This window comes from Schistocerca piceifrons, chromosome 7 (assembly GCF_021461385.2).
Source record: "Schistocerca piceifrons isolate TAMUIC-IGC-003096 chromosome 7, iqSchPice1.1, whole genome shotgun sequence".
Classification (NCBI taxonomy): domain Eukaryota; kingdom Metazoa; phylum Arthropoda; class Insecta; order Orthoptera; family Acrididae; genus Schistocerca; species Schistocerca piceifrons.
In genome coordinates, this window is record NC_060144.1 from 151,516,148 (window position 1) to 151,532,093 (window position 15,946).

Sequence of the window (15,946 nt, forward strand, 5' to 3'; positions counted from 1 at the left end):
AGTCTGAGAGCCAAATCTGGAGAATATAGCAGATGACTTAACAATTCGAACCCCCAGTCATGCAATTTTTCCAGTATTGTGAAGGTTTTGTGTGTGTGCATTGTCCTGCTGTGAAAGAACTGCGCACGCCAATTCCCGGTTTTTTTTTTCTTTTCCTTTTTTTTTAATCTCTCTCAGCTCAGGAGGGTGTAACACTACGATGCATTTATAGTTACACCCTCTTGCAAGTAATCCACCATAATTACCCCTTCAGAGCCCCAGAGGACCAATGCCATCACATTACCAGTTGATCATTGTACCCAGAATTTTTCTGTGGTAAGGGATGGAGGACGTTTCCATTGTTGGGGCTTTTGTTTAGCCTCAGGATCGAAGTGGTGAACCCACATTTTGCCCATTGTCACATACCTCGCAACAAAAAGCCGTCTTCATCTGCTAATTGGCAGACTATTTCTTCACAACATTGCACACCCTCCTGTCTCTGATCTGCATTAAGTTTTTCGGGGCCCACCAATATGAAACTTTCTGCATTCCTAAAATACCCACAACAATGTCACGAGCATGCCCATGGGTGAATCCAAATGCAGTTTTAATGTTCTGCAATGTTGTTAGACAATCCTGCAAAATCTTATCGCGATTTGCAGTCACCATTTTATCAGTGGCAACAGTGACATGTCATCTGTTCCTTGGTGCATCTTCCACACTCTTACTTCTATGTTTGCAGTTTTTCATTCCCATTCCAATGCATCCTAGTGGTAAAACCCTGACAGGACAGCAGGTTAGACAAAGATTTATGCCTATCAACTGTGCGGATCAGACTAAACTCCACACTTGACAAAAATGACTTTCCTGATATTTGCCTTAAGCAATTTAGAGGAACCACAGAAAACCAAAAGAGGAAGTGTCTGATAATCTGGACTTAGTTCAACAGAATGGGAAACCAGTGTAATTACTCTGCCACTCCATTTAATTGGATCTGTGGAGGAAGAGGACGATAATATCCATCAAGCAGTAACAATGCATCAACACCACAAACATTAACAATGCGAAGTATTTTCAATTACTATATTTTTAGAAAAAACTTACTCCTCCCATTCCCATTGGTGGACCTTGTGGTGGACCCCACTGGTTTGGTGGTCCATCACTCATCTTTCCTGCGTCTCTAGGTTCTGCCTTCTTGATCTCAACCTAGTTACACATAAGAATTATTTCAGTTCCTGTTAGTTAAACACAATCATGTTATTGAAGTGGGATGTTTGGACATTCTAAAATATTGCAATGAAGAAAGTGGCTTTTGAATACTTAAATATCCAAGTAATTATTAGAAAAAGTTCTCAAAGTTATAACATTATGCTTCACAAAGCCACAAATTTTAATTACCTATGCTACTGAAATGAATGAAGTTCTATAATATTTTGGAAGCAACTTGGCAAATTTAGATTAACTCATTAAATTCAAAGCAGGGTAAGCACAACACTGGCTACCCAACATTAACCACCCAACTGACAGCAGTTTGTGTCACACAACCAGCCCCACAATAGCACTACATAATGCAGGAATTCTTCACTGCTTGTGTAAATATGCCAGATAAGCTACAGAGAGATCACAATGAAATACAAAAAGGCATATTCACTATATTAGTGAAGAATGCCTCAACCTACTCTAAGAACAGTAAGCATTTGTAATATCTCCATCTATAAAAATAAAATTTTATCAATTAATTACTAAGGTGTCATGCTGGTGTTGAACCACCCTGTAAACAAACTGCTTACTGTATCTTATGATATTTATGGTTTACTGCTAAGTAAGTAACAGCATCAGTAGTAAATTAATTTAATTCTACCTTAAGCTTACACATTAATACATCCACTATAAATGGGGAAGTTGTATGACACAACTGTGTTTTTAATACAGCGTCTCAAGAAAACGGCACCAAAAATTATACCTGTTTGCCGTTCAGGTTGACGAAATGCTCCGCTACGCATCGTTCCACTGCTTCATCGTCCTCGAAGGACAAAAACCCGAATCCTATTGTGTCACACCAAGCAATCAAACAGACTTCAGAAAAAACTGCTAGTTGGGTTTCATTACGCTGGGTTACAACACTGCTGCCTAATGTCGGTATGCCACATTATATATCACTTTGTTAAGGGTTAACTGATTCAGCCTCAGAACTGATAGGGCTTAAGTGAAGCAATGTCTTCATAGCCATCATCAGTGTCAAAAACAATGAAGGCCGAACATGAGACTTAACTAGCCTACTTTTAAAGTACTTAACTTAGGCTTAGGTAATGCATAAAAGTAATTTAGATTACTATCTACTATTCATTGAGCCCTTAACATTAGCGTAACACTTTATACTTAGTATAACTATGGCTAAATATTGCCACATTTTCAAAATGCCAATTGGTAAAAGGAACAAGGTCACAAAGGATCTGGCATTTGGGGAGGTTAGAGCAACTACTCTTTTCAGTATCTCAAATTAATTCAATGCAGAACAGATTGGCAGCAGTGAACACCCCAAAGCATGAAACATTAAAAATTTCTTTTATCAGATGTACCTAATAAAAGACAAAACAGAACATTTAAATATTTAAACTTCAATACAGAAGCAAGATATATCAGAAAGTGCAACCCCACTGATACGTGAAATTTAAACACAGTGGGTATGCACCGTCAGATATTCTTGCCACACACAAAGGAGTTTATTAGCAAATCCATGCATAAACATAATTACAATTAAAAACTTTAATTGTACTGTATTCAAAATCTTTGACAACATACAGTAAAACTGCACAGACAACTGACAGTATAAACATGAAGACAATTTTCAAAATATGTATATATAAACTTCAGGAAACTAATACTTAGCTTTCAAGGCTGTGCAGATTTACTGAAATTCTTATTCATAAATTTAAAATTTTAAGTTAAACTGAACAATTTCCCAATGCATTTACAGTATTAATGTTTACCTGGACAACCAAACTCATGGCAATGGTTGTAAATTTGAACTGAAATAAGAAACTACGTATGTGCTCAATATTATAAAAGAATTCCTGGTATTTTTATTTCCTTAACAATTTCAACATATGTAAAGCCAATAGCAGCTATAGTTAAAGCCTATTATAATGCTGACTACACAATTGGTTTAATTTCCAGAACATGAGGACCCAACCACAGTGGGACAAAACGCATGAATGAGAATAAGTGTATTGTCCAAACCTACGACAGACTGCCACACATGTGCACCCATACTTTTGTCCCATTGAAGTTAACAGGCCATACATGAGAATTCACACCAGAAACACCAATATTTACAATTAATCTTTAATGTGAAATGCAGGAATCAATTTGACAAAGGTCTTCTCTCAGTGCTTGATCTATCACACTGATTCATTCAGAAGATCCAAATAAATGCTAACAGAATGTAATAGCCAGTCCACTTTATCAGTCTGAGAAGTAAAGTATCTGTCCTGTCAGCCAAACATATGCACAGCTACCACAAACAGTTCACAATAACTATTTTGTAAAGACAAATGACAGACAAGCAGAAAACCTGCAAAATGAAAATAATTTACAGAACCAATGGAAAAGATAGTGTGACATCTTTGGTATCAAGCTCCAGGCTTAAATCTGATGAACAGCACACAATAGTTGAAAGAAATACCAGATTAAACAGACATGGAATGTTAAGTGAACAGAGTGTGCAAACATTTTGTGCTAATTAGTCAAGAAAACAAAGCCATATGAAATTTATTTCAATTATTTATAAGAAGAGCAGTAGAGTGCTGGAAACATCACTAACTTTTTCTGTAGGTGAATTTCCATAGAATGGAATAATTGGCAATCAATGTGAAGGATATAAGACCAATATCAATTGAAACACAGAAACTCTGTTCCTACTTACAATGTTTAGAATCTTAAGATTCTTTATCCCTATGTAATTTGTCCCCACTTTAAAGAGGAACTGGAAAATGCCCTCTAACTGAAGACTATAGATTAGTGGTAAAGGGAGATTAAGAATTATTTCTTTTCCTATGAACTCCGCCACATGACAGTCTACAAATTTTATAGTCAAAGAGGAAAATTACTATGACAATTCAAACAAGGTTTACAGGTTCCATTAGGTAGGATGGTTTTATTTACATTAAGTGAAACCGTATCAACTAGTTGTTATCCAAAGAAAGGAAAGGTCATGTTTATCTTCCATAATATAATACATTACCAGTGACTTAAAATAATTTTCAGAAGCAGTTTTAATTGATTTCAACCAGTTTCAGTCCTGACTGCGAACTTCCTCCCATTGTGCTTTAGTCTATGATTATGTATCTATAACACAATCTGAACTAACACAGTCAAGACAGGCAGACATTATTTGTAATTTTGATGGAACAGATTTCACTGACCTCTTGACTTTTTCTTCTCTTGGTCATACATAATGACCACTTCCATCACCTTTCCAAACCTCGAGAAATACATCCTGAGATCAGTTTCTGTAACATTGGAAGGTAGACCACCAAGGAATACCTTGGGGAAGCTGTTGCTTCGCTTTGGTTTCTGCAGGCTGCGAGGATTGCATGGTTTAGGATCAATCTGTGAACATTCAGAAAGTATTTTACAGAATACCAAATGGAAAGAAGTACTTTCATACTATGAGGGTTAGAAAGGAAGTACTTTAAGTTTGAAAACACAGAAGACAACTAAGGATTATTTTCAATCCCTAAAATGTAAATTGTCTCATTCTGACTGTCTCGGTAACCTTTTAATCAACTGACTTACTTTGAAGTCGACAGTTCTACAATTGCACTCAATCTGCCCAAATTCAACAGCTTGCTTCACTTGTAGAAGGAAAGAATATTTATAAAGGCAATGGATTCATAAGTCTTATGTAGTTGTTATACGTTTACTAAACAATGGAAAATCAATTATGCAAAACAGTCTTATGAAAAGGATAGATCACTACTAACCATACACGTGAGTTGTCAAATCGCCAACAGGCAAAACAAGATGACATGTTAAGGGAGCCGTCCAGCCTCAGTGGCTACGGTACCCTCAGTCAAGCACTGCACAGTGGCTTGCGGAGTATCTATGCAGATGGATATGTATACAGTGGTTTTTGTGTGAGTGTTGTGTGTATCTACCAGCACTTTCTCGTGTGGTAAGTCACAGCATCTTTGTTTTTTATATACGTATTTTCCCCATGTGGAATGTTTCTTTCTACTATATATATATTCTCACCCTCAAATAAGGTATGTTTAAAAGATTATATTTTTCTTTCAATTCGTTTCGGCCTACTAGGGACCAAGAGGCTCGTCTTAACTCTCAGCTAGGGTCTTCTGCTTTTTCTTGGCCCAGTTTGCCTTCACCTTCTGGCTGTGAGCCTGCTTCCTCTCATCTGCCCACTAAGTCTGGTGGTACATGTACAATTCTTTCTTGTGAGAGAGAGTGGGAAGACTCCCTGCAAGATGGCCTGTTGGTATTGAGTGCCATTCTCAGTTGTCTTTAATAGGATCTGCAGTTCACCTAAGTCTGATTCAACAGAGGTGGTCTACTTGGCTTTGGATACCTTTCCCCTACTTGTCACTGTGAGGATCCTGTTGGTGAGCCTGGAGTGATTCAGGCAGGTCATGTGCCCACAGAAGGCCCTCTTAACATGACTGTCTTCCTGAGGTTCATAGAGCTCATTGTTGTGCCAGATTCCACAGGTACCACCTTCCACTCTTACGGGTCCTAGCATTCTCCTCACGATCTTCATCTTTTAAGTACTAGTTTCCTGAGTGGGCCCTTTCAATTCATCAAAAGGCACTCTGGCATAGAGCGCAGAGGGTTTTATTACCAAGTTGTAGTGCGCTTTATGGTCTTTGATAGGTACTTGGAGGTACAGATGTTCTTACAGGAATGATAGGGCTTCTATAACTTTGTGCACCTGGTACCTATGGTCATGGTTTCCCTCTCCCTTGCTGAGATCATAGATTTATTATTCTAATATTAAAATTAATCTAATTTCTTAAATGAAGAACATACTTCAGCCTCAATGTTACACTTCCAATGGAAGCGACAGGGGAATCTACAGTTGATGACATCTTGCCACATCCACATTTTTGCCTTCCACATACATTCATGGCTAATAGGAAGTGTCAATTCTTTTTGTTGTCATTGTAATTTCGTATGGGGCAGCAGCTACCAGAACTTGCTGACAAGTTTTTCCAAAGTCAGATGAATCCTGCTGTTATTGCTGCATAGCCAGAATAGTTTTTATTTACCTGCAACACTGCAATGTTGGAGAACCCACTTCAGGCTCCATGTCAACATGCCTTCAGTAAGTCACAGTGACAAAATCATTCATAGAGAGGTTTAATGAATACTCAGGATGGAAAAAATTACAAGCTACAAAACATTTTAGCAGCATATGATTAGCAAAATGTAAATAGTACATTTCATTTTTTCTTAAAATCAAAATATTGCACAATGTCTTTTCCCATAGTTTTTACTAACTTCCGTAACTTTGTACTTAAGGTGATAAATCTGCAATAATTATTGGCAATGCATAAGAGTTGGCAGCCATATATGTGTTACATGTGTCAGCTTACTTAGTGAACTAACAGTTCCTCTCAATGATGTAATTTTATAAAAATGGATGAAGGAGAGTGTAATCTAGGATTGCCTGAAAGAAAAACAACACATATCTACTTCCAGTTAACATTTCGAAAATAGAATTATTTATTGAAAGTACTGCCTAGTTTCCAGCTTCGCTCATCCCCTTGCATTTTAAATGTGGATCCATCATCTTATCAATTAAGGATGATGTATCCTCATCTGCTATGCACTTAGGAATGACCAAAATTTGAAAGTTGCTAGTAAAATTTAACGGAGTACAGTTTTAAAAAAAACCCTTCAATTTATAGGCACTGTAAGATTATGATTTCATTCAGTGTTGCTAACTCAATGAGTCAAGTGTCCCAATACCTCTGAACCACCCCACCCCCCCTGCCCCCAATATGCAATACACCTTTTGCAAATTTACATTGAGATTTGCCACAAACACTGGGTTAAATATGGGGTCAAGCAAAGATGTTTTAAAAACCTTCAGTAATTTTAAGTATCATGTTTTGCACATACTAATTCAAAATGAAAAATCCAAAAGCTATCTGAGCAACAAATACTGCAAATTTCTCTGAAACACCAGAAAGCTGTCATCAGCAAATAAGGCAAGTGAAGATCATAGTTCATAGTATCTTAAATCATTAACTTCCTCCACCTTCATGCAGAAAACTGATGTAAGCATCTTCTGTCACAAATCAATCATCATTTCAAAGGATGAAATTAGTTCAACATACTACTAAAAATGGTACCTTAACCATAAATCGACAAATGAAAAGCAAAGTCCTTGTATTCTCACTTTTACAGAAAAAAATATATTCAAAGAAAACCAAGACCTGCAGAACAAAAATCAGAATAGCTATACTAATTTGAATAGTACATATGTGCAAAAACTCACTGTTCTGCCATCCAACTGATGTGGTCCATTCTGAAGCACTAGAGATACATTTGCTGGATCAGAGAAGGTAACAAACCCAAATCCTCTAGAGCGACCAGATTCACTGTTTTTCATAACAACACAATCAATCACTTCCCCATAACGTGAGAAGTACCTCTGGAGATTCTCTGTAATACAAGAAAAAGAGCTATTAGAAATATTACATTACTACCTAAACTTAGTCTAAGACTGATCAAAACTGACAAACCAACCTTGTGTTGTTTCCCAGCTCAAACCACCAACGAACAGTTTCCTGCAAGAAAAAATACAAATAGAATAACCACAAAATTAGAATCTGCCAACGAACCATCAATTAGTATATTTATTTCTCTAAAGACAATGCTTTATATCAGAACTGGACTAAATACGGGAAGCTCTGTATCTCTAACATTCATATTTAATAGATTTTGACTTTCAGTGTATAGAAACCTGATACTGTTGAGATTAGTTACACAAATGTTTTGAGGTATTAAGTAGAAACAGCAAGTGAATAATGAAAGGACGACACAGTGTTTTTCCTGAAAATAGCTGTTTTCTAAACACAAAGTAATATATTTATGTAATTACAAGTTACATGATCTACACCCCCTTCCATTTTTCAAGGTCTATGAATGTTGGTAATATACATCACTTGAGACTAAATTCAATTTGGGTTCTGTGAATTTCTACCTTAGTTTCAATTCTTATGGCAGAAGATGCATTATATATACATGGTGCCCCGAACATACAGCCAATATTCAGGGATATGACAGGAATAATCATTAAAAGCAAAGTAGTCTAGTAAACATGGGCTCTAAAATGCATATTTTAAAGACCTATGATAACATGTTCAGAAGAGAGGTGCTCTGCTATAGCAAAGATGAACAAGTGCTCATAGCTCTTAAGGCATGCATTTCAGATCACATATTTATTATACTTCAAATGATCATTCCTTTCATCTCCCTGAATATTTTATGTTCCACCTGGGCAATGTACATTAAATATAGAAGAAATCCCAACATTATACTATACTACAGATCAATCTGTTACCACTATCTTTATCTCACCTTAATATTCATCAGCTTCATCACACACTACCAACATATCACCTTCCACTCAAACAAACATCAAGCAACACTACAGATCAGGGACACTACAACAAAGGTATCAGCGCAGTTCAATACCACACACTAGCCATAATTCCTACTACTGATGCAAACAGACTACCAGTAGTCCCAATTTATTGCTAGTATACTTTGCGAAATTACCATATAGGGGCCACTTCTGTTTACTTGTTCCAAATCCCTAAAGGGTTTTCATGATATTGATTGGAACAATGTATAAGTGAAGGAAAACGTTTTGCTAAAATTGAACTTAAAATGCATTTGGAGTAAGGCAATATGCTATAGCTTATGCTTATGAGGAGCTCATATTTGTTGCAAGTTCTGTAGTATTAATGTTGGTTATGTGTGATCACAGCATTTACTAAATACTGATATATTGCTGAAGTTGGAATAGTTGGTGGTCCGAAGTGGAACAGCTTCAACTGGTGATTAGTGCATACAAGGTTACACTGTAAGCTAAGTTGTAATGAGAGAAACTGATCTTGGTGACATCTTTAGCCTAACCACCGCCAAAGATTAGGCCAGAAATAATAAGCTTCACTTGCTCTGAGCTAAAGCAATCAAATTATGTTACTGAGTACTGAAAATCAACTGCTACTCCATCTTAAACCTCATCTTCGTGTGCAACAGATGTTACCCACATACACTGCAATGTTAGCGAACAAGCACCACCCTCAAACTATTACCTGGCAATGTAACTTTATATAGGCCTCCATGATCTACAGTGAACCACAAAAACTTGTGCAGAATTTCAACCAGTACAGAGAGATTTCCTAAATTCACAAATATTCTCTCACTTGTCCTGTGCAATGTACATTGGGGATTACACACTTACAAGAACGACAGTGCTCTTTTGAAGAAACACTGACCGTGTCCCCCCCCCCCCCCCCCCCAACAAATTAACATCAAACGTTCCACGCACAGTATACTCCGTCATTTGGTATATTACTTGTTTCTACTACCTGTTAGCTCTCCAATCATGTGAACACAGCTACAAGAAACAAACTATCCTGTAATAATCAGGTATATCTGCCACTCACAAAAATTTTCAAAAGTAAACTGCTGCCATTATAATAAAGATGGCAAGGAACTTAAGTGATATTTACCTTACTTGTGCATTACTATCCATAAGAAATGTCTAAATCAAACCCATCAAGATATGTAAACAAAGCAAGCCCTCTCACTGCAATAATTAGTGTTCATTTAACACGAAGGCTACTATGAAGCCTTCAGCATTGTGCCAAATCAATCCAAAATACGTGTGATTTACAAATGCTAATACCATCACGAATAAAAGTAGCTTCACCCATTAGCAGAATGGCCAGCAAAATGTTTTAATTAGTTATCACAAACTCACCAGACTACCAACACATCTAGCACTAAAAATATCTGTGTTGTATGCACACTCTCACATATCAGTAACTACATAGAATTAAGGTCCAAAAAACTTACCCGTCTTTTACCACAAAGCTCTCAATACAATATTTTATCACACTACTTTAAACTAATGCAAACACTGGGTCCATTCCAACATACAGACGTTAGGACTGTACTGTCCCCCCCCCCCCCCCCCAAGACAATTGTTACAGAAGATAATAGAAAGGAGATACACGAGTGGGTTAGTACAAATTTTACAACGAACCGCGATCTTCACAATAAAATCGGCGATATTCAATGTAGAAGCTCTTACAGCTACTAGAAATGAGTACGATCAACCATCCTAAATTCAAACCGGTGACTCTTACATCTCTAATTCAAGTTATCCACATATATGACAACTTTCAACTGGCTCAACAGCAATACTCTCTAACCAATTTGAAATAATTCAAAATTGTCCACGAATTAACATACCAACACGTGTAGCGTGGCACACACGTACTACGCGTAGGTAAGTCTATACAACCACTCTGTTCAGGATTATCTCAACCCAAAACACAAAAATCACTACAATCGTTTTTTAAACAGCAAAAGCCATACAACACTTACACAAGTTACGTTTATACACAAATCGTTAATGGCGGCTACTACCGCCAATAGCAATATTATTACATTTCAGAATCATTTACATTTAAGCACCATTCCTTATGTCCTACTAACCCTTTATCGTCGTTATCCACTTCTGTCTTCATTTTCATGTTTTGTACGGAACTCAGTCCTTAATAAAGCTCCTCTTTTAGTGCTTCTACGTCTAACAAACACCTCACCTCAAAATGGCTTTCTCGGGAAAGAAAGCCAATATGGAGGAACGTAAAGATATCGACCACGAACGCGACAATCAGCACCACAATGGCGCCCAGGAAGTAGTCAAAACACTGCTCCTTAAAATTATGTTTAAAGAGAAGAATTATAGAATAAGCCGATAAAACGCTAAGACTGACTTATATAATACGAATATCTGTAATTCACAATTTTATTATCTAACTATAACCCGATTATAATGAAACAAAATTAATTACGTAAGTTTATAGTTTTAACATATTTTAACAACTGTTCACATTTCACATGTTTTAATTCTCGGACTAATTTGCTTTTAATATAGGTGATCATAAAAATTTTATTGTCTCGAATAAAGCAAAATGTATACGTGATTTGAAAACGTTACCAATCTCGGTTGTACAAGCTCGTTCAAAATTCTGTTAGAAGATGGCGCGGCCATCTGAGTCGCAGAACGATGACATGGCGCACTCGCACCACCTAGCGGATCGAACAAAAATTGTATTGCCGTGCGATGCGTCGGCGAGGCGCATTACGTCTGCGAGTGATGGAATAGTTTTACGGATCTGTATCCACTCTTTTGGCTTAAGCGATGAACTATATGCCTGATCAAATGATAAACTAATTTTTACCTTTTCACAGAAATTAGTTTTCCTTTCAGACAGTATATTATAATCTGACAAGTGCTTCGACACAACTGTCTGTTGTAGTGTCCGACTTAAGGTTGAGTTTGTTGCTCGTAATAGCATGAAATGGGATCTGTTTAGTATGTGTTCCGAGGATTAAACGCTTACCTGATTGCGTACTGGGGTGTAAATAATTATTCTGCTGTTTCGCGTCATTTGTTTATGCCTAATGCGACAGTCTCATTATGGAAACCTCAGAAACGGCAGATGTCAGAGTTGTAGACATTAGGTGTCCCAGAAAGGATTTCAGCAGTAGAACCCACATTTTGTGACGCCTAAGAAGCGTCATTTGGTTCAGAATATTTGTTCTTGCAGGAGCACAGGAAAACGAAGTTGCCAGTAGTGGTGTTGACAATAAAGCCGGAGCGAGGAAATATGCGACGCTTAAGTCTTAATTTGGAGGCACGAAATGTGTCGTCCACTGGATTGTGTCCAGCGTAATGTGGCTGACGCATGAGAGCAGCGGAACAAGGCGTGTAGACAGTGTTTGAATAATGGCACAGCGGTGCGGTCGACAACTACAAGCGCGGTCGGTGCTGCGCCGAGTGGAAATTCGTCTGCACGCTAGTACGACGCGAGGCGGCGGCCCGTCCGCATCGCCATGGTCGCCACCGGCCGCGAGCGCCGGGCGCATCGGCACCCGGGCGACAGCGACGCCTTTCTGTGCCACCCGAGCACGGAGCTGCTGACGTTCCGGCCTTCGGCGTCGCTGCCGCCTCCGCCGTCGCGGCGGACCGCCGGCATGGCAGCTGGCGCCAGGCGGCGTCGCGGCGCCAGCGCTGCCTTGGGCGTCGTGCTGGGGTTAGCCGCCGGGTTGATGGTGGCGGCCCCGCGGTCCACCTTCGTCGGCAGGCTGCTACGCACCGACAACACGACGGGGGCGGCGCCAGGGGGTGGTGGCGGAACGCCATGCGCCCCGTCCGCTGGCTCCCCGTGGCCAGCTCCGCAGCCGCTACGTCAGCAACCGCCGGTGGCTCCTCTGTCCGATGCAGAAGATCCACTTCACATTATAGGCCTCACAGATCCGGCGGAAAACGTTCATAACAGGTAAAAAACAATGCTTCGTTGTTAGCAAGGCAATGTTATCGAGCCCTGCAGGGTGAAACCGAAGTACATGGATAAATTTGTGAGGGTTGTTTAGGTATTTTTTCCGAATATTTTAGTGCGAGTAACGGATGATTACTGGCGGCTCGTTGCAGAGAAATAATTACAGCAAGCTCCCAAATATCCTTGTAACCGCGGAACTGAGATTGCGTAGATAAAAGAAACACCACGGATAACCCAAAATTAGCATGCGCTTCAGGCCAAGTTAGTATCGGCAGTACGCCTCTAGTGCTAATGGCACGGATCCAGGTTTGAATTCTTATGGGTCACAATTTATTTCGTCCTCTACCTCGTCGTCCAAACGTAATTTCCTGCCACTCCCACTTCAAGATATTACAGTTGACTAGGATTTAATAATAACAGTATGTTTTATGTAATAACAACAACTTGCCTACACTGACGCTTGGTACATCACTTTAGCACAACTTGTTATTCATTTTGTTGTTGTTGTTGTTGTTGTTGTTGTTGTCGTCGTCAGTCTGAAGGCTGGTTTGCTGCAGATATCCATGCTACTCTATCCTGTATAAGCCTCTTCATCTCCGAATAACTAATGTACCCTACATCATTCTGAATCTGTATACTGTACTCAACTGTTGGTCTCTCTCTCTACATTTTAACCCCCTCCCCCCAGTACTTCCCTCCAGTACTAAATTGGTGATCCCTTGATGTCTTAGATTGTACCCTATCAATCGATCCCATCTTTTAGTCAAATTGTGCCACAAATTTGTCTCCCCAGTTCTATTCGGTATCTCCTCGTTAGTTACATGATCTACTCAATTGTTCAGCGTTCATCTGTAGCACCACATGTCAAAAGCCTCTATTCTCTTCTTGTCTAAGCTGCATGTTCCGCTCCCATACAAGACCACACCCCAGGCAAATACTTTCAGAAATAGCTTTATAACACTTAGATGTGTATTCGATGTTAACTACTTCTTCAGAAATGCTTTTCTTACCATTGCCAGGTCCACATTTTATAGCTTCTCTATATTTCACCCATCGCCCAAATAACGAAACTCAACTACTACTTTTACTTTCTCGTTTCCTAATCTAATATCCTTGTTTTGCTTTTGTTGGTGTTCATCATATACCCTCCTTTCAAGACTATATCCATTCCGTTCAAATGCTCTTCCACGACAGAACTACATTGCATTGGCAAACCTCAATGTTTTCATTTCTTCTCCCTCAATTCTAATTTGTACTCGAAATTTTTCTCTGGTTACCTTTGCTCCTTGCTCAGTGTATGGACTGAATTACATCAGGAACAGGCTGCAACCCTGTCTCACTCCGTTCACAACCACTACTTCTCTTTCATGCCTCTCACCTCTTTATCACTTCTGTCCAGTTTCTGCACAAGTTGCAAGCAGCCTTTCGCTACCTGTGTTTTAACCCTGGTACCTTCAGAATTTCAAAGACAGTAATCCAATTAATTTTGACAAATTGTTTCTCTAAGTCTACAAATGTTATAAATGTAGGTTTAACTTTTCTTGATCTATCTTCTAAGGGATGTTGTAGGGTCAGTATTGCCTTGGTATTCCAATATTTTTCTGGAATCGATACTGATCCTCCCCCAGGTTGTCTTTTACGAGTTTTTCCATTCTTATGTAAAGAAATCGCGTTATTGCAACCATCACGTATTAAATTCATAGTTTGTTAATGTTCAGACCTATCTGCACCTGCTTTCTTTGAATTATTAAATCCTTCTTGAAGTCTCTGGGTATTTCGCCAATGTCATTCATCTTGCACACCAGATGGGATAGTTTTGACATGGTCGGCTATCAGTTCTGACGGATTGTCTTCCACTCCAGGGCACTTGTTTTAACTTAGGTCTTTCAGTGCTGTGTCAGATTCCTCTCGTACTGTCATATCTCCCATCTCATCTTGATCTACATCCTCTTCCACGTATATAACAAACTTAAAAGAATAATAATTTGCAGGAAACAAAATCGAAGTATGCTTTCATAATTATCAGTATTTCAGCTAGCCCTATGACTGTGAACACAGATCTGCAGGCAAGCCATGCGAGCGGGCAAATAAGAGAAATGCTGTTTCCCGCACTAGTTTCCGCTTAAAATAAGGAAATTAATTGTTTCTTCCATAGTGGAGTATAATTTCTGAAAGTCTCGACTTATGGAATTTTCTGTGGTTTGCTGGTTCTACCTGTGGACTCAAGAACCCTGTCCAATTTGTTGTTGACCCTAGATATGGCCGGTCCATGAACGTAAATGTCTATTTTACTGGATTGCTGACTGCAGACGGTCAGTCCACATGCACCTCCATGGCGGCTAGCTCTCATGCAATCATCTGAAAAGTATCATATGCTAAAAATAGAATGTAATTTTTTAGAGTTCGTTCTCATTCTTAGGCTATGTACATGCTACTTAATTTCCCTAAAAGTATCCAGGAAACTTAAAAATTTCTGTACATAAAAATATAGAAGCTTTTAGTGAAATGTTCTTTATGGGAGACCTAGGCCAGGGGGCAGGGGAGGGGGCAGTTGTGGGGGATCATGACACATACATCCCCCTTATGGATCTCCCGCCCTCTCCCCCCCCCCCCCTAAAAAAAAAAAAAATTGTTCTGTTCCATGTGTGTGAAGATTTAACGACAAAAAGCATCAGCTGCATGTTTGATAACTTTTAAGCTTCTCGTCCTGAACAGCAGTTCCATGAATACTGTAGCGACGCCTGTCCTGACTCATCCAACCTGACGTACAAAATTTTCGTTCGATCTTCAGTGTTTCTTGGAACTCCCACTTTCTCTACTAAGATCCAGCCTGACTCGGGAAAGCCTTCTGTTTTCTACTGGAGCCGCTAGTTCTGCAAAGTTGAAGTTTATAGACACTTCATGCTGTGATGGTCTAACTCGAGTGCCAGCTTTAATTGCAAAATTTCGACATTTTTCTTTCTTTTTCTCTTGCTGTGTGTGCCTATTCTATAATCCGGATGAAGTTTTCTGTAACTTGTCACTTCTTTTCGATCGTTAACGCATTTCCGTTCATCTGTCGTCTTCCTGTCACATGTAAACAGACCGTAACTTCAGCAAAACTATGTGATACAGATCAACGTCCTTGTCAATTATCATCGTTAGAAACTACAGAATTATCTAAGCCTGTTCGAGCCTAGAAAACTTCGACCAACAATACGTTCCTTCAGGCGAAGTTTAACAGCATCCGGTCATCTCATGTCAACACGGAGCAAGAGTCCTGAAGGGATTCGTCCCAACGAAAACCAAAATAACTTTCTTTTACTGTCGGCTTGAATGAGTTGGCAGTTGTCGACCTTTATCAGCTCAGCTCGGGAAAGGGC

The 15,946-nt window shown here is 39.1% G+C and overlaps 2 protein-coding genes across 4 annotated transcripts in view; one reads left to right on the forward strand and one right to left on the reverse strand.

The window, feature by feature from the left end:
- The window catches only part of LOC124709137 (heterogeneous nuclear ribonucleoprotein 27C), a 66,192-nt gene extending 55,300 nt beyond the window's left edge, over positions 1 to 10,892 (reverse strand). For all 3 annotated transcript variants that reach the window (XM_047240805.1, XM_047240806.1, XM_047240804.1), the window contains exons 1-6: positions 10,735 to 10,892; positions 7,747 to 7,787; positions 7,496 to 7,662; positions 4,404 to 4,590; positions 1,943 to 2,025; positions 1,084 to 1,185 (exon numbers count right to left, since the gene is read on the reverse strand). In XM_047240805.1, the coding sequence (XP_047096761.1) occupies positions 1,084 to 1,185; positions 1,943 to 2,025; positions 4,404 to 4,590; positions 7,496 to 7,662; positions 7,747 to 7,787; positions 10,735 to 10,772 (618 nt within the window). In that variant the 5' untranslated portion in view covers positions 10,773 to 10,892. The remainder of the gene's footprint in view (positions 1 to 1,083; positions 1,186 to 1,942; positions 2,026 to 4,403; positions 4,591 to 7,495; positions 7,663 to 7,746; positions 7,788 to 10,734) is intronic.
- Positions 10,893 to 12,315: 1,423 nt separating this feature from the next.
- The window catches only part of LOC124709138 (chondroitin sulfate synthase 1), a 310,662-nt gene continuing 307,031 nt past the window's right edge, over positions 12,316 to 15,946 (forward strand). The window contains exon 1 of the mRNA XM_047240807.1: positions 12,316 to 12,584. Within this exon, the coding sequence (XP_047096763.1) occupies positions 12,355 to 12,584 (230 nt within the window). The 5' untranslated portion in view covers positions 12,316 to 12,354. The remainder of the gene's footprint in view (positions 12,585 to 15,946) is intronic.